This window comes from Panthera onca, chromosome D4 (assembly GCF_046562875.1).
Source record: "Panthera onca isolate mPanOnc1 chromosome D4, mPanOnc1 haplotype 2, whole genome shotgun sequence".
Lineage (NCBI taxonomy): Eukaryota > Metazoa > Chordata > Mammalia > Carnivora > Felidae > Panthera > Panthera onca.
The window spans coordinates 59,954,365-59,979,584 of record NC_138351.1 but is presented as its reverse complement, the minus strand read 5'-3'; the positions used below and the strand labels follow the sequence as shown (position 1 = coordinate 59,979,584).

At 42.2% G+C, this 25,220-nt stretch overlaps 2 protein-coding genes across 3 annotated transcripts in view; one reads left to right on the top strand and one right to left on the bottom strand.

The window, feature by feature from the left end:
- DCAF10 (DDB1 and CUL4 associated factor 10) overlaps positions 1-18,013 on the bottom strand; it is a 65,833-nt gene extending 47,820 nt beyond the window's left edge. Inside the window, exons 1-4 of one of the 2 annotated variants that reach the window (XM_060609277.3) lie at positions 17,807-18,013; positions 5,136-5,288; positions 2,598-2,697; positions 730-859 (exon numbers count right to left, since the gene is read on the bottom strand). In XM_060609277.3, coding sequence (XP_060465260.1) covers positions 730-859; positions 2,598-2,667 — 200 coding nt within the window. In that variant the 5' untranslated portion in view covers positions 2,668-2,697; positions 5,136-5,288; positions 17,807-18,013. The remainder of the gene's footprint in view (positions 1-729; positions 860-2,597; positions 2,698-5,135; positions 5,289-17,806) is intronic. The other variant, XM_060609276.3, reaches the window with a different exon arrangement.
- Positions 18,014-19,386: 1,373 nt separating this feature from the next.
- On the top strand, positions 19,387-24,726 carry EXOSC3 (exosome component 3). The gene is made up of 4 exons (XM_060609291.3): positions 19,387-19,756; positions 20,498-20,647; positions 23,091-23,242; positions 24,274-24,726. Exons 1-4 carry the CDS (start codon positions 19,436-19,438, stop codon positions 24,473-24,475), a joined length of 825 nt encoding a protein of 274 aa, XP_060465274.1. The 5' UTR covers positions 19,387-19,435; the 3' UTR covers positions 24,476-24,726.
- The last annotated feature ends 494 nt before the right edge of the window (positions 24,727-25,220 follow it).

The window sequence follows — 25,220 nt, the reverse complement described above, 5'->3', positions numbered from 1 at the left end:
TAGGGATCAGTAGGACTTTGTAAGCTTGGTTTACAAAAAACCCATGTTTGCTGTGCCTTTACCCTTGGTCCATTTCCCTGGGAAGAATTAGCATGATCTCTGATACCCAAAGGGCCTGACTTTGGATGAAAGAGATAATAAGCTGTTGGCTGGGGGATTGAGACCAATTTCACAACCAGTCTTGGTGGGAAAGAGAAGATGGAGGCAGTTCTAGAAATGAAAGGCAGACAGGCGTAGGCTTGGGCCAGAAGCAAGAAATAAATGAAAATGTTAAGAAGCTGTTTTGGACCCATTAGGAATAATTAGTGGCTAAATTCACACTGGCAAATGCAAACAGTATCATGTAGCAGAAAGAGCTCAAGCTTTGAAAATGGACTCTGCCATCTTCTAGTTGCATGCCCCATATTAAGTTACAGCTCTGAACCTCAAGGATAAAATGGTTATAATAAGGCTCAACTTTGAGGGGGAGCTGTGTGCATTTGAGAGAATGTATGCCATGTATCCAGGACCAGGTCTGGCGCAAAGTTGGGGCACAGCTAACCCCTAGTCCCAAACGTCATGCATACACAGGAGCAGATGGGCACAGTGATGGGACTGGAAGGGAACTCAAGCAACGAGAAGAGCTGGGAGGCAGGGGGGCATTCCCTGCACCATATAGTGGCATGGACCTTTCCCTTTCCTTAGGTATGAAGAAGCCTTGAAACTGGCATAGGGGAGGTGGGCACCAACCTGGTCAGAGAGCACTGGGTTCTTTGAGGAGATCCTGTACCAGGCACTATGGACAACCACGATGTATGTGCACCTGTTGGCCAGCTGGTCACCACAATGATAAATTCCTTGTCAACTCTGCTGAGCTGCCCTACAGAGGGAGAGGAGAGGAGAAGAGACCAGTTCAGAAGCCCTGGATTGCAGCTTAGGATAACCTAGACAGGTTCAGCCATACTTTAGCAACAGACTTCTCCCCTACCCCTTCACTTGTGCATCCATTCCCAGTCTCTTGCTACCAACTACCCTATTTTATTTTCTTCATAATACTTAACACTTATGAAGTTAACCTGTTCTTTTATTTTGTGCAGTTGTTCATTCTTTTTTCCTCTCTAGAATATGTCTGAAAGTCTAGATATTTTTCTGACTTACTCACCACCGTATCACCAGAGGAGTGCCTGTCATATAGAGGTTACTCAGAAAATATGTGTTGAATATATTACTAAAATTCCAGAAACATTTTCTGAGGCCCATCAGGTACTGGACTAACACTTTAAAAGGAGAAGGAGAAGAAGAGACTTCCTAACCTCAGAGGACCTACTCCATGGGGACAGGGAGAGGCAAAGAAAGTGGGAATTCATTTTGGCACCAGGTACCATTCTGGTACATATGTAACCTTATTTCACCCTCATACCAGCACTGTAGAGTAGGTATTAATGCCATTTTACTAGTAAGGAAACCAAAGCTTTGAGACATTTAAGTACTTTGTTGAAGTTCACGTGCAACCTCTATGGCACCTCTATGGCAGAACTCAGATGTGAACACAGGGTCTGTCTCTTCCCACTAGGACAGAGAAGCTGTGGAAAGATAAGGCAGATAGCTCTCTGTATGCCATTGGAAAAGGACAGATGAAGGACACTGTGGGAGTTGAACAGGAGGAAGAGTCTCTTGTAAGTAAAGGCAGATGAGATGGACTTTGAAGGAAAGATCAGCTTCACAAAGCATGGACAGGAGAAAAGGTATCTCACAGGCATAGCAGAGGGTGAACAAAGGTAAAGACTGGAGAAATCATGAGATTTGAATGCTCCAGAGTACAATGTAGCCCACTTGGATTCTGACAGATAGAACATACAGGGGCTGAGGAAAAGGAGGCTGGGAAGACAGGCTGCTGTCAGGCTACTGAGAGTCATTGTGACACACTGTCTCCCAGCACCTACTGTCTCCTCTTCAATAAGAGTCTCTTCATTTTAGACAGGCACATGGCCTACACAGCTTCCCTTGCAGCTGAGTGTGATGATGTGATGAAGTTCCAGCCAGTGGGATGTAAAGAGAAGTGATGTGACTTTCATGTCATGACTCTAAAGGAAAGGAATGTGTACCCACAAATGCCCCTTCTCTTTCTGATGGTAGCAGTGGTAAATCAGCATGAGCATGTAGGCAGGGGCAATCCCAAACAGTAAACAACACTACACTGGCCCTTAGCAGCTCACATGGGGACTATTAGGTGAGAAAGAGAAAATACCTTGTTTAAACCAACGTATCTTTGGGTCTAGATAACAGCAACCTAACTTGAATCCTAAGTAAGAAATCCACGATTGCCAGGCTCAAGTACCCGAACTTTATTCAGGGGGCTATATGGAGCCAGAGGACATTTAAGCCCAAAGTAAGAAAGATGAGCTGTGGTCATCACCTAACTTATTTCAATTCTGTATCTATAATTATATAGTTACATTCAGAACCCAGATTCAGAATCTAGAGGCTATCTCAACCAACTACAGTCTTTCTGAACCTCTTCCTAGCTCCACAGTGATCTGGAACTCTATGGGAAGAACTCTAGCAAGCAGGCATCTGGATCTGATCCAAGAATGATTTAGCACTGTTTTTCTATTTACCTGTTGCCTTGTTGCAGATGGCATTGTAATAAGCAAAGAAGGCTCTGAATTCCAATGGCCAGTGAGACATTACTTTAAATACATTCTATAAAAACCCCGTCTGCAGGAAAGAAAAAAACCAAACAAACAGGGAAACATAAAGTGAAAACTAAGAGCAAAATAGGCAATCAGTAACTGGTAGTCACCATACGGTCTGCTGAATGCCAGATGCAATCACAGGAAGGCCACAGCCTTGGTGTCAAAGTACAACCCACACATACCTTCTTAGGATATTTATAACTTGCAGTGTTACCTCTAAAGGTATACGTGATTTTTTTGATAAGTGATTTTATGAAATTTAGACTGTGAATGTTATAACTAAACCAAGACACTTCTTAGAATTTACATTTTACTGATTTCCTACCTTTTCACAAGGGGCTGGTGATGCTCATTCATTTATAAGAATAAATTAATAACAAGACTTAATATCAATAAAGTACTTTGCAAAGTTCTTTCACACATCCTTCTCCACAACTCTGTCAGGTAGGTAAGGCAGGTATCACTATTCCCAGTTTACAGATAAGGAAACTAAGGCCCAGAGAGGTTGAGTGACTTGGCCAAGGCCATACCAAAAGAGGCAGCCTTGGAATTTTGACATTGGGTTTTCAGTATATTTCCTGATGGGATGTTATAGCAGACAACTATTGGCTGCTACCCAGCAGCCATTTCTTCCCTCCTCCCTTGACAACGGAACCTGCATATTGTTCAGATACCAGATTGCCATGGTTTTCCGGTAAGGTTAAGCCCTTCCCCAACTCTAGTGGGTAAATCCTGATTTGTCTAAACCAATTGTTGATTATTCTATTCTACTTCTCAGTGACTGGTCTAGGAATGGGCATGTGATACCATCCTGCCCAGTAAGAAATGAGGGGAAATTAGCTGGGAACCTTCTCCCTCCAAAAGGAATATGAGGAAGGGGGGGCACCCTCCTAACCCCTTCCAGAAGTTGTGCAAGGATGTAATGTTTGCTGCTGCTATAGGCATCTTTTGACTGGGAGGGGACAAGTGTGAGCCCAGAGTCATCACACTGAGGAAGACAGAACCAAAAAATGCTAAAAGCCTCATCATGCTGTATCACTTAGCCACTGGATTAAACAACCCAGGAATCACCCTGTCTGTGGATCTGCTGTTATATGAGACACTGAACTGTCCTTATAGTTACATGAACTGAACTGGATTTTCTGTTACCTGTAGGGCAAAGAACCCTGATAACAGATGCTAACAACTCATTAATGGGCTAGAAGACATAATATAAAGAATCATATATATCAGCCAGGGGCAGGGGCTGAGGAAGAGGTGGGGAAGTGGAGAGGTTATGGACAGGTGAAGGTGGTACTGAGGGAGAAGCTAGGCCTCCAGACCTTTCCCTGCAGAGCAGGTGGGTTTTTATCTTTCTTATATAATGGATTTCCATACAAGATTTTGTTTGGAAAAAAATCCTTTAAGTTCTACCACCAAGTTTGAAAAACAAAAGCTTATAGCAAATGTCTATGCTCAAAGAAGGGTCTTATAATTTGGCAACATAGGTACCAACTTTCAAAAGTACCCTGAGAAAATAATTTGGGAATGTTAAAAAAAGATAAATTACAAGTTCTAAATGTCCAAGATTGGGAGATTGCTGAAATAAATTAAAATATGTCTAATATATAATGCTATATTATGCAGCCACTAATTATAAGGATGTTTTGACCTGTAAAATGTCCATGGTAACACGATTTCATTTTCAAAAGTTATATGCGGGGCACCTAGGTGGCTCAGTATTTTTAAAAGTTACATGTGGGACGTCTGGTGGCTCAGTATTTTAAAAAGTTACATGTGGGGCACCTGGGTGGCTCAGGCAGTTAAGCATCCGATTCAGCTCGGGTTATGATCTCGTGGTTTGTGAGTTTGAGCCCCATGTCGGGCTCTGTGCTGACGGCTTGGAGCCTGGAGCCTTCTTCGGATTCTGTGTCTCCCTCTCTCTCTGCCCCTTTCCCACTCATGCTCTGTCTCTCTCAAAAATGCATGAATGTTAAAATGTTAAAAAGTTACATGTATATTTATACAAAGAAAATAAGGGGAAACAACACATCAAAATGCTAAAAGTAGCTTACCTGGGTGGAATCAGATAATTTTTATTATTTTTGAGTTTTCTGCTTAATTTTTCTTATTTTTCAACATGTAATTATAGAAGAAGCAAGGTACCGCTCACACTTTAAGCAGCTAGCTTGGATGTCAGTGGTTCTATCTCCACACCATATTACAGTGCTAAAGTAAACTATTATAAAACAAACCTCAGAAGTTTGTTTGGGCAGAGGACTGAATGACAAAGAAGAGTCCCAGAACATGAGAGCCTGAGAGGAAAAAAGTATGTCCTTCTGATTGGGACACAACTGGTCCCCAAAAGAAGGGTTTGCCCACAATGGACACTAGGGCAGACTGGGGCAACCTGTTCCAGGGCTTCCTTTCTGGCTGACACAGTCTGTACTGGCTGACTCCCTGCATGAGGGAGGGTCTTACCTCCTTTTCTGCCTCCTACATGAGCTCTATAATGTCAAAAGGCAGGTCCTTCTTGTAAGGAACAGGGTACGGCTAATGGGTTTGGACTTCTCCTCCTTCTGAGTCCCATAAAGGCGCAAGTTCAGGATCACCACAGGCAACTTTTCCCAAAACCTATTTGTCACAAAGGAAACAGAGACAGGTTTAGGTGGACTACTGAAGAAATGGCTTGGATAGCTAGTCTGTATATCTGGGCCTAAAGAATAGAGATTTACAAATAGGGTCTACCTCCTGGAACAACTCCCACTGACTATAAATCCCCTGTCTTGAGCAATCATGAAAAGGATTCTCAGCTCAGTAAGAAACAATATTGTAATCAGTTAGTAATGTCTCACATGGGTAGGCAATATGAGGGCATGGTGGCCCAGGTAACATTATTTGCAATAGGTTAGACAGATGTTTGAGCCTGCATTCAAATCCAGAATTGTATGATTCCAAAGTCAATGCTTTTCCCACTTTTCAGTCCTATCTGTTAAAAAAAAAAAAAAGTCTAAATAAAAAAATGTAAAAAACTAACAATATTCTAAATGAAGAGTAGGAAACAAACAAACACATAAATTTGAATGGGCCACCCCTTTGTGCCTTTTACCACACAAAGTTCCAAGAGGGGTGCTTTTCTGGAAAGTTCAGTGTGGTCAGGCTATCTATGAAAGATAGTGTAATGCAGGGCTGTCTGAAGCCAGGAGTGCCTGGATCCAAACCCTGACTTAGCAAATATGTGAGCAGAGGCAGGTCCCTCAGCTTCATCTATAAAGAATGGATAATAATATCAAATTCACAGAGCCGTTATGAGGATTTAATGAGTTAATACATATAAAGCTCTTAAAACAGAGCCTTGCTCTTTGTATATACTACATATTAAATGAGGAGCATCTGGTTGGCTCAGTCAGTTGAGCATCCAACTTCAGCTCAGGTCATGATCTCATGGCTCATGATTTCGAGCCCCACATTGGTCTCTGTGCTGACAGCTTGGAGCCTGGAGCCTGCTTCAGTTTCTGTCTGTGTCTCCTTCTGTCCCTCCCCGACTCATGCACTGTCTCTCTCAAATATGAATAAACATTTAAAAAAAGTGAAATGTTACAGGTTTAAAATAAGGGTGTTATAAAAGTATATTGGGGTACACCGTGAATCTATCAATTGACATTTGCTTACATATTCAATGCTGGGCCCACAGAAAAGATTTGGAAACTCCCCTCACACCCTCTAGGAACTGTGGATGGGCCCTATCTACTGTGGCAGCCCACACACCTGGCATTTATACCTGACACCTCACCTCGGTACCTCCTACTGAAGGGGAAGGTCTAGGCTGTCAACCTTTGTAGCTTTTTAACTTCAGCTTCCCCTACCTACCAACTAGTATGGGGCAAGTAACTGAGCAACCAGGCCACAGACTAGCCACTGATCCATGAGGCTGTCAAGCCAAAAAGCTCTGTCCACACAGATTCATACTCTATGGGAGCTGAACTGGGAAATCAGAAGTGAGTTAGTTGGCAATGAGAATTTGGGCCGAAAAGTAATGAGGTAAAACAGGCCACTGGAGTCATGATGGTCATGAGCACACCAAAGGAATGAGACAGAAATCATGAGTAAGCAGCAGTTACAAGGGTGAGAAAAAATTCAGGGTAGAGGGTAAGGAATAAAGTTGGTGGTAGGAGGAGGTGCAGATAGAGCAGCTGAGACTTGTTCATGGCAAAGTTCCTAGGATCTTGCTGCAGGGCTCCCTTAAAGTACCAGAATGAACTCTCAGTTTGTTTCCTTCTGGCATGACTGCTTGGTGTTGCCATACTTGTGATAGGTTTTACAGAGCATTGACAAGAAGAATCAATAACAACCAAAAAAGCAATTGTGTCATTTCTATCTGGGAACCTTCGGTAACTCAAAGGAAACAATGTAGTCAGGAATGAAATGGTCCTACCATATAAGCTTAAAAAAACATAAAATATAAAAAGCAAACACTTATATAATAATACATGCCTAATACTATTCTGGCTGTTTTATATTAACTCAAAACTCAAGTTGTGTTGGTATGTTATTATCCCCATTTTAGAGATGAGAAAACAACAGCCACAGAAAAGATAACTCACAGAGCCTGCAAGTGGTAGAGACAGGATTCAAATCTAGGCAGTCCAGCTCCAGAGTCCACAATCATAACCATGTGCTGTGCTGTGTATAGAGCTCACTGCCAAGGATGGCAATTACTTTTTTAAAACCCCTCAACTCCGAGCCACTCTACAAATCTCAGGTCTGGTCCTTCTTTTCCCCTAACCACTTGTTAACATTTTCATTGTGAACCTCTGAATAACCAGAATACTATTAAAAAGAACAACTTCCATTTGAGTAAAGTACTACACCAGGATTATCAATTCGAGTTTTGTAGACATTATCTCTGAACCTTAAGTTGTTATCACCACTGTATCTCTCTCTACTGAAGCAGCCAGATTCAGCTACCACAAGGCTTAGTAATGCCATTTGCTTTATCAAAGGAAAATGAAGGTGGAAGTTCAAAATGAAGCCTGCTGTTAGCCTACTGAAGCAGCAAGAAATAAGACTATGTACCTGGCACAGCAAGGAGGTGCTTGTGTGACTCTGGGCGCCGGCTGAGTAAAGACTTAGCCACTCTGCCACCTTCCGGTTATAGAGGGCACTAAGTCCTGGCAGTCACGCTTGAACTTCAGACACCCCTGAGACAGTAGGAAAGTAGCTGTATCCCTGACTCTGTGCACTGTGCCAGCTTATTTGCTGGTTTGGTAGTAAACTGAAGTAAAAGGAACCCAAAGGTGATACTATTCTTGCCAATCTTTGAACCCATACTGGGTTCTGGATTAACTCATTAAAAACGGAAAATTTCAAGTGAAATCTGATCATTAAATGTTAACTCAATTGTTTTTCCCACAGGTGTGCATGTAGCAGCATTGGTGGCCACAGAGGCTGTTTTTTGGCTACATAGAAGTTTACTATACTCGTCTGTCAACTTTTATGTGTTTGGAGCCGTCTATAATAAAACATTAAAAGGGGTGCCTGGGTGGCTCTGTCAACTAAACGTCCAACTCTTGATTTCACCTCAGGTCAGGATCTCATGGTTCGTGGGTTCAAGCCCCATGTCAGGTTCTGCACTGACTGCAGAGAGCCTGCTTGGGATTCTCTCTTCCTCTCTACCTGCCCCTCTCCTGCTTGCATGCTCTCTCTCTCAAAATAAATAAATAAATGTTTAAAACAAAATTAAAAGCCACACTTAAAATTTTTTTTTAATCTGTGGAACAAATACACACAAAAGTCTGCAAGCTGTTAGCTTACAAATGTTAGCTTAAAAAGCCAGCTATGAAAGCATCTGAGTTATGAACATGGGCACAGTACTTGACATTCTTAGGTGAGTGGATAAATGAGTTATTATTGGAGAGCTATAGTTTAAACATTTGTTTCGTAAAAAATCAGACACTTCACTATTCTAAAATACAGAGACTGGGCTCCACTACCAGTCTTCATAGTACAGCACAATCTAAAAATAAAAAATTGGTAAACTGGATGTCATCAAAATGCAAAATATGCTTCAAAAGATAGTTACAAAAATGAAAAACAGGCCACAGACTGTGAGAAAAAAATTGTAAATCATATATCTGGTAAAGGGTTTATATCCAGAATATATTTAAGAGTATCTTATAACTCAATAAAACAGGCTACACAATTTAAAAATGGGCAGAGGTGCCTGGGTGGCTCAGTTGGTTAAGCATCTGACTCTTGGACATGATCTCATGTTTCATGGGTTCAAGCCCCGCATCCAGCTCTGTGCTGACAGCTGGAGATTTTCTCTCTCTCTCTCTCCTCTCCCCTGCTCATGCTCTCTCTCTCTCTCAAAAATAAACATTTCAAAAAATAAATAAATACAGGCAAAAGATCTGAATAGACATTTCATCAAGTAAGATCTACAAATGTCTATTAAGCATATTAGTCATTAGGAAAATGCAAATTAAAATCACAGTGAGATAATATTCACACCTACCGAGATGAATTTAATCAAAAGGACAATAATCAGTGTTAGTGAGGATGTGGAGAAACTAGAACCTTTATACATTAGTGGTGGAAATGTAAAATGGGGCAACTCAGAAAAATTTGGCAGTTTCTTGAGAGGTTAAAAATAAATTTATCAGAGGCACCTGGGTGGCTCAGTTAGTTGGTTGAGCATCTGACTTCTGCTCAGGTCATGATCTAGCAGTTCGTTAATGCGAGCCCTGCATTGGGTTTACTGCTGTCAGCACACAGAGGCCGCTTCGGATCCTCTGTCTCCTTTCTCTGCCCCTCCCCTGCTCACACTCTTTCTCAAAAATGAAAATAAAACATTAAAATTTAAAAAAAAATGTTAACATTCATTTTTGAGAGACAGAGTGAGTGGGGGAGGGGCAGAGAGAGAGAGGAAGACACAGAATTTGAAGCAGGCTCCAGGCTCTGAGCTGTCAGCACAGAGCCCAATGCGGGGCTCAAACTCACCGACTGCGAGATCATGACCTGACCTGAAGTCAGACGCTTAACTGAGCCACCTAGGCACCCCAAACATTAAAAAATTTTAAATAAATAAATATATCATACAACCCAGCAATTCCACTCCTAGGTACCCTATCCAAGAGAAATGAAAACATACATCCACAGAAAGACTTGTATGCAAATGTTAAAAGCATTATTCATAATAGCCAAAAAGTGAAAACAACCCAAATGGTCATCAACTTGTAAATGGATAAACAAAATGTGGTGTATCCATACAACAGAATACTATTCAGAAATAAAAAGGAATGATTTACTGCTAATATATGCTACAAACACAGATGAACCACAAAACATGTTAAATGAAAGAAATCAGACACAGAAAATCTATACATTGTATGATTCCATCCATATGAAATGTCCAGAAATGGCATACTAGAGAGACAGAATATAGATTAGTGATTCCATGGGGCTGGGGTAGAATGTGAATTGATTGCAAGTGGGCACGAAGGACCTTTTTAGGGTGACCAAAATGTTCTAAAGGATGTTCGTGATGGTTGCACAACTCATAAACCTACTAAAAAAATCACTGAATTGTATATTTAAAGTGGGTGAAATTTACAGTATGTAAATTACACCTCATTAAAGCAGTTTTTTAAATGCTGCATGCAATTGGCAGGGTCGGGGAGCAGAAATACCATATTTTGTTTTAGAGTGAGATTTGGGGAAAGTTTCACAAGCATGGAAGAAGAGCTAACCTCCGTGCCTTTCCATAGCTGTTTAAAGGCTCTGACAACTAAGTAATCCCTAGAGTCTCATCCAGGTGTACAGATTTTGAGTTTCTCAGCTTAATCATCACTAAATCCAGTACTAGCAGACTTCTGTTGATACAGAGACAAATGGCCCATACAATGGTGAACTGGCCATACACTTAGACCATAAAGGAGGTTTTAAAAAGGTATAAACCCACTGGACAACAAGAAGAATAGATAATAGCAGATAAAAGTTTTCAACAAATGTAAGATAAAACAGAAGAAGTGGTAACTAGCAGAGGATAGCTGCCACCTGAAATAGCTGCAGGTGGCCTTCTGAACACAGGTGAGCCTATTTGCTGCCTATTTGCTGCACAGAACCCTGGGGAGACCCAGCCCTTGAAGGTACAGACATTATGTATGGTAACAGGCTGATAGGAGGTGGAGCAGCTCAAAGTCTGTATACCACTTGGTCCCCTAACCCAGTGGCCAGGCTGCTTTCCCCACCTCCACCCCCAAAACAATGGCTAGTTCTTTTCTAAAGAAACGAACTGCAGATGATGGTGGCTGCCTCTGGATAGGAACTAGAGGAACTTTTTTCACTTTTCCATCTGAAACTGTACCCATTAAAGAGTTATTCCTACTTTCCCCCTCCCACAGCCTCTGGCAACCACAGCTATTTTTCAAAAAGCCTTATAGACTTTTATCTCTACAAGATTTTTTGAAAACCAGCTACAGTACCTGAAACTAATGTAACATTGTATGTCAACTACAGTCAAATAATTTTTTTTTAAAGTCTTGTAGACTTTCAAAATAAATCACTACTCTATACATTATTTAGATGAAAGTTAGAAGTGAATTTTTCCGGGGGTGGTGGCGATGGTGGTGGTGGTTCATATTACTGTTTTTCCTCAAATATATTGTTTTTAGCCTAGAGAAAAAGTATGTTAAGTAATCCCTCCAGGGATCCGTGACATAAAATATTCATAAAGCTGGAGAAATATTTAGCAAGCTTATGTTAAGAGATCTTCCTCGTAGAGAAACTCCTTCATAGACTTTGATGCAATGCATTTGACATACCAGTTTCTACATTCCAGGCATGTGCATGTGTATAAATTTGGTAGTTTCAGTCTCATGTTTCCTGCTATGATAAATTATGGACAGTGAGCTATGGAAACAGATGAGGAGCAGTCAGCTCCAAGCCAGTATCAGAAAATATTCCCTGGGCAATCCAGCCCAATTTTGAAGGAAAGGTTAAGAAGGGAGAGGGAGATTGGTTTGCTACATTAAGAAGAATTTTAAGCAGAGGGCATACATGGCTTGAATGGCACAGATCAGGGTACGTATGTGATAAATACGTGATGTGGTATTACTCAGAAGAATGAAAGTCAGAGAGAAACAGGATAAAGGTGGCAGACAGAGTGAGCTGAGGCCAGTTGTCAGTCTTGGATGCCCCCTGGAGTTTAGGCAGGTGAAAGGCATGGTCAAAGCTGTTTATTTTTTGTTTGTTTTGCAATAACTTTTTCCATTATTTGCTCCATCATGCTGAACAGTCACCAAGACGATATCTAGATTTCCTATCTCCACACTATTTTTTCAATTATGAAAAGTTTCAAACAAAACTAGAATTGAATTAAAAAACCAGGGGGGTTGCCTGGGCGGCTTAGTCGGTTGAGTGTCCGACTTTGGCTGAGGTCATGATCTCACGGTTCAAGTTCTGCGCCTGGCTCTGTGCTGACAGCTCGGAGCCTGGAGCCTGCTTCGGATTCTGTGTCTGTCTGTCTGTCTCTCTGCCCCTTCCCTGCTCGCGCTGTTTCTCTCAAAAATAAACAAACATTAAAAAATTAAAAAATAAAACAAACCAGGGGCACTAGGTGGCTCAGTCGGTTAAGTGTCCAACTCTGGCTCAGGTCGTGATCTCATGGTTTGTGAGTTCAAGCCCCGCATCGGTTCTGCTGTCCGTGCAGAGCCTACTTTGGATCCTCTGTCCCCCTTTCTCTCTGCCCCTCCCCCACTTGTTCTTTCTCTCTCCCTCCCTCCCTCCCTCCCTCCCTCCCTCTCTCTCTCTCTCTCTCCCTCTCTCTCTCTCCCCCAAAAATAAACATTTAAAAAAATAACAAAAAAATCACAACCATATGCCCATCATCCAGGTTCAACAATTACTAGATTTTTTGTTACATTTGCGTCACATATCTCTCTCCTTTTTCTGTGGAAATATTCCTTTTACTGTGGTAAACATAAACTTTACCATTTTAACCATTTCTAGGTGGACAGTTCAGTGGCATTAAGTACATTGATATTGCTGTGCCACTGCCATCTCCAGGTTTTTCATCTTCCCAAACTGACACTGAACTCATGAAACAATAACTTTCATTCTCTTTTCTCCCTGCCCCTGGTAACTTTTTGTCTCTGCAGATTTATCTATTCTGGATATTTCGTATAAACAGAATTGTAGCCTTTTGTATCTGGTTTCTTTCACTTGGCATACTGTTCTCTAGACTCAACCACATTGTAGCATTTATCAATACCTTTTGTTCTCTTTCAGGATTAAATAATATCCCATTATATGCCACATTTTGTTTTCCCATTATCAGCTGATGTTCATTTATATTGTTTGTGCTTTTTGGCTAGTTTGAATAATTCTGCTACGAATTTACGTGCAGTTTTTGTATAGACACAGGCTTTCAATCTTTGGGTTATATCCTAGGAGTGGAATTGTTGTGTTATATGGTACCTGTGTGTTTCACTTTTTGAGGAACTGTCAAACTTTTCCAAAGTTTTACATTTTACACTCCCACCAGCAACATGGGGTTCCAATTTCTCCACATCGTCACCAACACTTAAATTATTATCTTTTTAATTATAGCCATCCTAGTGGGGGGTAAAATGGTATATCATTAAGGTTTTACTTTGCATTTCCTGGACTAATTACTTTAAGCATCTTTTCATGTGTTTCTTAGCCATTCGCATATTCTCTTTGAAAAAATGTCAATTTGGGGGCGCCTGGGTGGCTCAGTCGGTTAAAGCGTCCGACTTCGGCTCAGGTCATGATCTCACGGTTCGTGGGTTTGAGCCCTGCATCGGGCTCTGTGCTGACAGCTTGGAGCCTGGAGCCTGCTTCAGATTGTGTCTCCCTCTCACTCTGCTCCTCCCCTGCTCACAGTGTTTCTCTCTGTCTCTCAAAAATGAATAAATGTAAAAAAAAAAAAAATTAAAAAAAAGAAAAGAAAAAATGTCAATTTGGATCCTTTGTCCATTTTTAAATTGGGTCACTTGTGTACTACTGAGTTGTAGATGTTGTTTATATGTTCTAGATACATGTCCCTTATCAAATACATGATTTTCAAATATTTTCTCCCATTCAGTGGGTTGTCTGTTCACTTTCTTAATGCTGTCTTTGAAGCACAAAAGTTTTGATAAAGTCCAACTTTTTTTCTTTGGGTGTTTGTGCTTTTGTTGGTGTCCTAAGAAACCACTGGCAATCCAAGGTCAAAAAACTCGGCTCTATGTTTTCTTTTAAGAGTTGACTTCATTGTTTTGCATGTGGACATCCAGTTGTCCCAACACCATTTGTTGAACTATTTTTTTCCCTTGCTTGTCTTCGTACCCCTATCCAAAACCAGTTGCTCACAAATGTGAGTTTTTCTATGTTCTGAATTTTTTTCCCATTGATTTATGTCATGATACCAGTACTGTCTTGATTACTGTAAGCCTTGTAGTAAGATTTAAAATCAGAAGTGTAAATTCCCCAACTTTGTTCTTTTTCAAGTTTTTTGTCTGTTTTTGCTATTCAGGGTCTCTTGAATTTCCATATTAATTTTAGGGTTGATTTGTCAATTTTTGCAATGAAGACAGTAGGGATTTTGATAAGGATTGCTTTGAATCTGTGTATTAATTTGGGGGAGTACTATTATCTTAACAATATTAAATCTTCTGATCAGTGAACAGGAGGTACTTCTCCAAGTATTATGATATTTAATTTCTGGGGTGCCTGGATGGCTTAGTTGGTTAAATGTCCGACTTTAGGTTTTGGCTCAGGTCATGATCTCATGGTTCATGGGTTCAAGCCTTCACACACTGTCTGCATGGAGCCTGCTTGGGCTTCCCTCTCTGCCCCTCCTCCCCCCCCCCACCAAAATAAATACTTTTTAAAAAAAAATAATTTTTGATAGAGAGCACGTGGGAGCAAGGGGCAGCGAGACAGGGAGAGAGAGAGAGGGAAGAGAGAGTATGGAGCCCGAAGCAGGGCTCAAACTCCCAAACCGTGAGATCATAATCTGAGCCAAAGTTGGATGCTTAACCAACTGCACCACCCAGGCGCCCCAATAAAAACTTTTTGAGAAGATATTTTGGGGCACTTGGGTGGTTAAGTCAGTTAAGTGACCAACTCTTGGTTTTTGGCTCAGGTCATGGTATCACAGTTCATGAGTCTAAGCCCCGCATCTGGCTCTGCACTGACAGTGAGGAGCCTGCTTAGGATTCTCTCTCTCCCTCTCTCTCTGCCCCTCCCCTGATTGCATGCTCTCTCTCTCTCTCAAAATAAATAAATAAACTTTTTTAAAAAAAGATATTTAATTTCTTTCAATAATGTTCTATAATTTCCAGAGTTTAAGCTTAGCATTTCTTGGGTTAAATTTATTCCCAAATGTTTTATTCTCCTTGATACTACTATAAATAGAATTGTCTTAATTTCAGTTTTCCAAATGTATAGAAATGCAATTGATTTTTGTATATTGTTCTTGAATCTAGCAACCCTGCTGAACTCATTTGTTTAACAGTTTTTCTTGAGTGGATTCCTTAGCATTTTCTATGTACCTGATTATATCACAGGCAAATAGAGAGAGTTTTACTTCTTCCTTTCCAGTCTGGATACCTTTTATTCCTTTTTCTTCCTGAACTGTGTGGGATAGAACCTCCAGTACAATACTGAATAGAAGTGGAGAGAGCAGACTTCCTTGTCTTATTCCTGATCTTCGGGAGAAAGTTTTCAGTCTTTCACCGTTAAGTACGATGTTAGCTGTAGGTTTTCGTAGATGCCCTTTATTAGGTTGAGGAGGTTCTTTTCCAATCCTAGTTTATTGAGTGTCTTCATCACGACAGGGTGTTGGACTTTTTAAAACGCTTTTTTTTTTTTTAAATCTACTCAGGTAATAACGTGGCTTTTGCCTTTTGGTATGGTAAATTAATTGATGTCAGATGTTAAAAGACTACAATTGTAGGATAAATCCCATTTGGTCATGGTTTATAACCCTTTTTGTAGAATGCTGGATTCAGTTTGCTAGTATTTTGTTGAGAATTTTGTGTCTATCTTAATAAGGAATAATCATTTGTAGTTTTCTTTTCCGGCAGTATCTTTGGTTCGGATACCAGGGTAATACTGGCTTCATAGAACGCATTGGTATATGTTCCCCCCTCTTCTATTTTTTTAAGAGTTGGCAAAGGATAGATATTCTTTAAATGTTTGGTAGAATTCATCAGTGTGGACCTGGGCCGACTCTACTGCTGTTACCAACAAGTCTATTGATATCACAACTTGATGAGACCTTGAGCCAGTTACCAAAGTACAGCCACGATGATCTAAACTCACCGTTACTGCTTGCTCTGAGAAAATGGATCTGGACCTTTAAAACACTTTTCCTTTCCTATCTAACACAAAGACAGGCTTTGTAGGTAGAAAGCTCTGCAGAAGCATTTCAGGAAGAATAGGTTTTGCTTACTGGTACACTCCTGCAGCAGGGCAGCTTCTCTAGTATCGGCTCCTTCTTCTCTTGGTGGCCAGAAGCACCCACAAGTTTTCCTTGGCGCCCTCCCAGGCAGTCTTGTAGCGGGGGTTTCCAGGTGATACTTCCCCAGGAATAGCTTTCCCCGGAACCATAGAAGTGCCAGCAAGTTCTGGAGAGTGGATTTCAAAGCAAGTTCCACTGCCACAGGTTCCCGGTGACTGCTTACATTTAATGAGCCATGACCATGTTCTCTCCAGCAAGGACTCACTCAATCAGTCCTGGACAGCAGGGAGAGATTTCCTCAGATGTGCTATCTCAACTGTAGGCATAATGGCTGTTCCTTACATCTGCTATTCGTATACTCTTCAAAACTCTCTCTAGTTTTTTATTTGTGATTATTTATGATTTGCTTATTTGTGATTAAAAACATCTGTAGCAAAAAAAAAAAAAAATCCATAGCAAGGAGATTCATTTAAAGTGATAATTGTGAGCATCTAAATTCTTTACTTGAATAACGACACTAACAATACTTACATAGGCTCTTAATTTCTGTACGTAAATCAGCATGTAGTTCATTTGTAATTTTTAGAAACCAGTAAACTAAAAAAATCTCAAAGGTTCATTCAAATACCACTTCCTTTGGGACACCTATCCTGACTCCCACCTTTCTCCCACGTTCAGGTAACCATTTCATCCTGTCTACCCTTGCGACTGATGCCCTCATCAAGTTGTTACAGCCACCTTAGCCCTTGGTATTTTCATGTGAAGACAGCTAACTCCTCCAGGGCAGGGGTCATGATTCAGCTGATTCCCCGGCTCACTTCCTGACTCAGAGCAAATGCTCAACTAGTGTTGTTGACTGAAAGGAAAAAACACAAACAAAAATCCGCCCAATTTCACCAGTCAACAAAGAAAGGCAACCATGACATGTTACTTTTCCAGTTTCTCAAGTCGCAAAGATTTAAAAAAAATGTTTTTTTTTTTTTTAATGTTTTATTTATTTTTGAGACAGGGAGAGACAGAGCATGAACAGGGGAGGGTCAGAGAGAGGGAGACACAGAATCTGAAACAGGCTCCAGGCTCTGAGTTGTCAGCACAGAGCCCAACGCGGGGCTTGAACTCGCAGACCGAGAGATCATGACCTGAACCGAAGTCGGCCGCTTAACTGACTGAGCCACCCAGGTGCCCCTCAAGTCGCAAATATTTTTAAAAAGGAAGTTTGGGGAAACCGTCCGGAAGGATGTGGTCAGGTCCAACCTTTCCAAAAATCAATCTGGTAACTTTGCGGAAGAAAATCCTGAGAAGTGGGGTGGTGGAAGCCAGAGCCAATTGAGGGTGGCGCCGCCCTTACAGCACGGGCTCCCAGTGGGCAGCCCCCCAACAGGCAATGGGCCTAATCCGCCTGGGCCAATCTGCTAGGCAGCCCCCACCTGGGGGCCGAGAGCTAAGCCTGTCTCGACCCGACAAGGCCTGCGTTAACTGCATGGGCTCGGCCTCCTATGCATTCCCCAGTCCCACCGCCATTTTTACATCCAGAAACGACCGCACACGCTATTTGGAAACGCCAACTTCGTACCCGCGACCCAACTGGACCCCAAAGCCAGACCTGCACGTCACAGAAGTCCTGGCCGCTGCGAGGAACCAGGCTCCACATACTCGCTGGCGGTCTGGACTCCCCACTCACCCGCACGCGGAAGGACCTCAGCATCTCCGGGGCCCTGCCCACCACGCGCCCACCACGCGCCCACCACGCCAGCCACCGCCGGGCGCTCTCACTCACCAGAGGCGGCAGAGCGCCGAGGTAGCGAAGCACACCCCTGGCAGCACGCGGCTCAAAGCCCGGCGTCCTTCCCGCGCGCCACACCCCCTGGGCCTGCCCCTTGGGGGTGTGTCGGGAGGGCCCCGCCCGGGAGGAGCTGCGGCCTGCCCCTCCCGGCCCAGCTTCCGGTCTTCGGGCGAGGGCACACTGCAGAATGCCTTACGTCTTCTGTGGACCTAGGAATGAGCCAGGAGGGTACCCACGTGCCTCCTCACAGGGTGGTGGACTCGGAAGACCTTCTTAGCCAGGTTTGGCCCCACTTCGGGCATGGCCTTGCTTGGGCCAGCCGCGATTCAGGTGGTCTTGGTCATCGAATACCCACTGATTCCAGAGCCTCTAGAAATGGGTTAGATTGGGGAGGAGAGAAAAAACAGTCTACACCATCCCTGCTGCCAGTGTAACCGAACAAGAACACTTTAAACAATGTGACTGTAAAACAAAAGCTACATTTCAGTTGGCCTCTTAATACTCTTACTCAGTTGGCTCGTCAGCACTTTACCAAATTTGGAGGGTATGTTAGAGATGATCGTCTTAAACATCCCCCAAATCTAATAACTCATGTTGGAAGCCAATCCCTCCCAGTCCCCAGGAGCTCTCAGCCTTATTGGGGAATCTGACCAAGCGCTAACTGGAGGTGCTAGTTTATAGAGGAAACAGTGATTTCAAGAAAGAGCCTAAAAGTAAGAGCAGTCCTGATATGCTATGGATTTGGAATTCAGCTGCTTCTCACCTGGGTACCTAGTGTACTCCATGGAATGTAACCTCAAGGATTTAATTGCAGTTACTAATTCCTCGGACCATGTAGGGGTAGCTCAATTATGTGGAAATGCGCATGGGCATCTGTATATTTACAGGGAAAAAAGTCTGGGGACAAATACACACCAAAATGTTAACATGCATTCATTCACCCATCAGGTTTAAGACCCTGGGCTACAAAGAATGAGAACTAGCTGACAGCTAGCCGGAGACAAATGAGAGCAAGACTAATACCTTTTGTTTATTTTCTCTTTATTCTTCTCTTTGTTTTCCATGATGTGAATAGATATCTAGCAACCATTAAAAAAAGGTTTTTTGGTTTTTTTCGGTTTTTTTGGAAAAGGAAAATACTTTTCCTTCTGAGGGCGGAGTCGGAAGGAAAGGACTGACTCCCCAAGCCCCTCTGCTCGGTCCCCAAGGTTGCTACGAAACCACACCACACGTAGGAGCGTCTTGAATCCTGCGGTGCGACCTGAAACATCGGAAGTGAAGGATGTGCCATCGACTCAAGTTGCGTGTTTCGAGTGCCGATTTGCAGAAAGACTGCAAGATAGGTGGCGGGGTAGAGACACTATCGCAGCCACCTTGGCGGAACCCTCCAGCCCACAGCTCGCAGGTTTCGTGGACTTAGGTTCTCCAATAGACCGCTACTACCGGAAACGGAAAGCCTTGGGCCGGCTGGAGATTGGACGCGGGGCCGGAAGCGGAAGTGGGAAATTGCTTTGGGTGGCTCCGGGTATGGCAGGGGTGGTGGCTGTCGCGGCCGAATCCCTTGCGGGAGGCAGGGCACGGGCGGCTCGCACTGTGCTAGATCAGGTGGTGCTCCCGGGTGAGGAACTGCTGCTGCCAGAGCAGGAGGACGCAGAAGGCCCAGGAGGTACCGGGGAGCGACCGCTGCGCCTGAATGCGGGGGTGCGCGCCCGGGTGCGTGTAGTGTGCGGCCCGGGCTTGCGGCGCTGTGGTGACCGCCTTCTGGTCACCAAGTGCGGCCGCCTCCGTTACAAGGAGCCCGGCGGCGGCGGCGGTGGCGTTTACTGGGTGGACTCGCAACAGAAACGGGTGAGTTGGGACTCTGGAGAGGTGGTACGGCCGTGAAAGTGATATCCCCGCTCTGGGAAGAGGCAGGGATGGGGCCCTGGATCCCTCTGTTAATGCTAGTCTAGAGCCACCGTAGTCTTGTACCCACCTCTACATCTCCTTTAGAGGGACTGTGAACAAATGGAACGTGACTCGAGAAGGGCGGCCAGGAGAGAGGGGAGACTGGAAATCTTGGTGTATAAGAGGATAAGAACTGTTACGACATGGTCGTCGCCTTCAAAATCCCAAAGGAGCACCAGGCGTATCTTTTGGCGTCCCAAAGGACGGAACCAGGCTCAATGAGCGGATGTCACAGGGAGTTAAATTTCTCTTAGAATAAGGAAGGACTTTAATATGGGAAAAATTGCCAATGAAATAGCCTTACTTGGTTGTGAGGACCCCGTGTAGCACTAGACTTAATATGCAAGCAGAAGCTAGGGACTTTCTGATAAGGATACAAGATGTATGGGATACTGGCTGAAATGAACAGAGTATTTGAAACTGTAAACCTAAGAGTTTATGACTGATTTTCTTTTACTGAAAGTAACATATGATCAAATTTGTTGTAGATTTGTATTGATTTGTAGACTTGAATCTCACAATATTTTCTAAATATCTCTAATGACAAACAGTGAAGTAATCACTAAAGACTTGCTGAAGATAAAGTGGAAATGATTGCCATTTATGGCTGTCACTTCATTCTGGTTTTTTGTTTTTTTGTAGTATGTCCCAGTGAAAGGAGACCATGTGATTGGCATAGTGACAGCTAAATCTGGAGATATATTCAAAGTTGATGTTGGAGGGAGTGAGCCAGCTTCTTTGTCTTACTTGGCATTTGAAGGTGCAACTAAAAGAAACAGACCAAATGTGCAGGTAACGATGGGGACCTTTGCTTTCAAAAATAAGAAAAAGCATCGAAATATCCATCAACACTCAAATATCCAGAATGCTACCTGAATTCTCTCTTAAGCATGACTTACTTTCCCACTTCTCTGGGTTGATCTCTGAGCATCTGTGTAATCACTTCAGGCTGTAAGAGTTTTTTTCCAGTGTCCAGCTCTGGGACTAGAGTTGCATGCTTATTTACATTTGCTATATTGGGGGCTGTTTCATTTGTACTGAGTTAAAAGGCTATGTCCTCTCTGTTGTTATTTCTTATGTCTATATCCACTGGACAAGGAAGTGGGCCATAGGCTTCAGGAGGAAGGAGGATTAAGTAGTGCAAATTGCCATATCAGCCACCCATCCACCCTGATTGTTAAGTCCTGGGACTGCCATCTCACAACTTCAGTCGCATCACTGTTTTCCCACAAGCTCTGCTTGGAGCTGGCAGAGGAGCAATCCTGTTACCTCAGGTTTTCAATTTGGGCTCTTCTGGTAGTATAGCCACACTCTCTCTGTCTGCCCAAGCCAGAAATTTGGTGATGTCTTTGCCCCTTTTCACTAACCTCTCATGTGTCTTTAGTTGCTTAATCTTACTGATGCTGTTTGATTCTATCTCTGATCTCCTGCACATTAATTCCTGTATCCTTCCATTTTGCAAGATCAGACGTTAGCTACTTTTTGACCAGTATTGGTTAGTGACCTCCTTTTTTAAAAAAATATTTATTGAGAGAGAGAGAGAGAGAGAGAGTGCGTGTGTGAGTGGGGAAGAGACAGAGAGAGGGAGAGAGAATCCCAAGCAGGCTTTGCACCATCAGCACAGAGCCCAGTGCCTAACCAGCCAAGCTAACCAGGTGCTTCAGTGATCTTTTCATTAACATCCCTGCCTGTACACTTTTGCCCTTCTATCCAGGCTTTTGAGAGCTGACAGCCTCCTACACTCCCCTTACTCAAAAAAAAAAAAAAAAAATTCTTTAACGCCTACAGATTTCCTTGGCGTTATACTCCAGAAGTCTTCACTTATCTATAATTATATCCTCCGTGCAGCCATACTTGAACCACTCCAAACTATTTAATAACACTACTGAGGGGTGCCTGGGTGTCTCAGTCGGTCAAGCATCCTACTGTTGATTTCATCTCAGGTCATGATTTTACAGTTCGTGGGTTTGAGCCCTATGTCAGGTTCCGCACTGTGCAGAGACTGCTTGGGATTCTCTCTGCCCCTCCTCTGCTCGCGCTCTCTCTCCCGCTCTCAAAATAAATCTACCTTATAAAAAAAAAATAGCACTACTGAACTCATAAGTCCCTGCCCTTGTACCTTTGCTTATGCTGTTCCCTCTGTTTGGATTGCTCTATTACCTTAGCCTGTGGAACACATGCTCATCTTTTGAGACTCAGGCTAAACACCACCATCTCTGTAAAACCATCCCTCATTTACAATCATCTTTCTTATAACTTTACTCTAGCACCTACTGGATTCAGTCTTAAATGAACTTGGTAATTTATATGTACATCCCCACTGCCCTCCAAGACCAAATGCTTCTGAAATGCAAAGAATGTTTTGTTCCTCTTTAGTTGCTAGTCACCAACAAATAGTAGATATAGTAGTAACAGAACAAATTCACTCTTCTCCATTCCTTTAGTTTCATCATTTTGAAGTTCAGTTCTATGAAATTAAGTAAATCTTGCCTTAAATACCAATGAATTACCATTGTTCCATGTTGCTTTGAATAATTGACATGCCTGGAGTTTTCTTCCATCAATCTTCTGTAAGTCCCTAGAGTAGTGCTATCTAATAGAACTTTCTGTGATGATGCTAGTGTTTTACATTTGCAGTGACTAGTATGGTAGTCACTGGCCATGTCATGGCTGTTGAGCATTGAAATGCGACTAATGCTGGGCGCTTGAGGGGCTCGGTGGGTTAAGTACGGACTCTTGATTTTGGCTCAGGTCATAATCTCATGGTCACGAGATTGAGCCCTGCAATGGGCTCCATGCTGGGCATGGAGCCTGCTTAAGATTCTCTTTCTCTTTCTGCCCCTTGTCCACGCATGTACGTGCATTCTCTCTCAAAAAAATAAATAACTTTTAAAAATGTGACTAATGAAATTGAGGAACTGAATTTTGAGGATCTAATTTTAATTAAATGTAAGTTTAAATAACTACATGTGGGTAATGGCTACCATATTGGATGGCGTAACCCTAAAGAATGTTCTCGTCTTTGAGATAGCTCCCATTCTGGGGAGGACACACTTGGGTAATGTTGCCTTTTTAAAGAGTCAACTCGAGTGACTCTGGGTATTCTGGAAGATAGTTGTTCCCTTAGCCACAGAAGTATACATGGCAGGCATTGCTGCCAACGGGAAAGAACCCATAGCAGCACCTATAGAATGATTTGTTGAGTGGAAATGAACTTTTTAAATTATCATTTTAGGTTGGAGATCTCATCTATGGCCAATTTGTGGTTGCTAATAAAGATATGGAACCAGAGATGGTCTGTATTGACAGCTGTGGACGAGCCAATGGAATGGGTGTGATTGGACAGGATGGTCTGCTTTTTAAAGTGACTTTGGGCTTAATTAGAAAGTAAGTCCTAATGCCTTCTGGCTTGACTGTCTTCTTTTATAATTATCCTTCTTGGAAAGCTGACTGATTTGGGGGATTGGATTCTTTGTAACAATGTCTGAATCTCCTCAAAGTTAAAAATCAGTGTCCATTTTAACATGGTTGTAAACTCATGCATTTAGTCCCATCCTCTCTTCATGTAAATACACTAAATTCAGATGTATCTGGTGGTGTAGTTTTCGTGTTGATATGAAGTCTTGGGCTTCTTTCCCAGAAAATCAGATGTGAAAACTGGCCTTTCCTCCTTCTGTCATTTGAATATAGACGCAATTTACAATTGTACAAAATCACCAGATTTCTCTAGTAATGGGGGCCAAATACAGGTAGGCTGATGTACTCTTGAAGCTTATGCAGATATTCCCATAAGATTCCTGCTATTCTGTCCTGATAGATTTAATAGTTCCCAGAGGTAGATTCTGTTAGGTTTTTAGACCTTTACCTACCCAAAGTTATGTCCTGTTAAGAGCTTTACTCTTAGAGCCACTGAGCTCAGAGCTCAGTGTTACATGCCTCTCTTTGCTACTTATTCTGCAGATTTGGACAAAGTTCAAGACAGAGAAGCAGCACCCTTGTGGTTTGAAAGTCAATATTTCTCTCCAAGTACTGAATACCAGGAAATAGTTTATATGGTCAGGAAAATAAGCTGGTTCGTTTAGCACCATAGATAATACAAAAATTACAATTCTAAAGCCTAGAATTAAGGTGCTCTGACAATACAGGAGAACTTTATATGTATTTTCTGTAAAGTTGGTGACAGAGGGACTTTGATTTCTTTGTAGAGGATATAACCCACTGTTGTGACCTGTAGTGTACTGGTAAGTGTGCTTGGATGAAAGGGGGCAGCAAATGTCATGTACCTTTTTCTCGGATGATGTTGGTGGGGATTTGAATAACTACGGAGAACTGTCCAGAAACTAAGTCTTCTGCTAAAGGATAGTCAGGTCACACCCTACCACTTGGTTAAATTTCATTTTCTTCCTTTTCCTCACCAGGCTGCTGGCTCCAGACTGTGAAATCCTTCAGGAAGTGGGAAAACTCTACCCACTGGAGATAGTATTTGGAATGAATGGAAGAATATGGGTTAAGGCAAAAACCATTCAGCAGACCTTAATTTTGGCAAACATTTTGGAAGCTTGTGAACATATGACAGCAGATCAAAGAAAACAAATCTTCTCCAGACTGGCAGAAAGTTAGATGTAATTTTTTATGGGTCAGTTGACCCAAGAGACTATGGGTTTCCTAGGGAAAATTTTTTTCAGGTGAACCTCTCTCCCCATTAAACCGTCAGAAGACATAATGTGAATGTACACATTGTCTTATTACAGTTCTAAGTAAAATATTTTTATAAACAAGTTACTAGTTGCCACCCATGTTCTTGTGGGTGAGAAAAGTCATTATAAAATAATGATGTACTTTTTTCTTTACAATAAAGTTTACTAAAAGTATTATGGTTTATTTGGTGTTAACTCCTTTAATTTGGCTGAAGTGCAGCTTCTATAATAAACTGGAATTAAGCATTAAAATAACAATTATTTTCTGGTAAAAGTAAAACATGTTCACCAGAGAAAATGAGAATACATAAAGTACAAAGAAGCAAATGCACTATAGACATAATGTATGTGAATATTCTTTAAATTGAAATTATAGGATTATACTTTATATACTACTTTGTAATCTACTTTGTCCACTTCAATGTTTGATGTATTTCTTATATGATTGCTATTAAAAATGAGATAGTTATAGAATATTTCATGTTCATGTTAAGATATTTTGCATATATCCAGCTTTTTGTTGGTTCTGTAAATAACACAGATGAGGATCTCTGAAGCCAAGTCCAAAACTTCCTGCCTCGGCTTTAAAAAAGAATGGTAGAAGTGATAGCGTTGGAGAGGAAATTCTTCCATGCCGTTTGATTATTGTAAGCAAAGCCTTTAGAGGC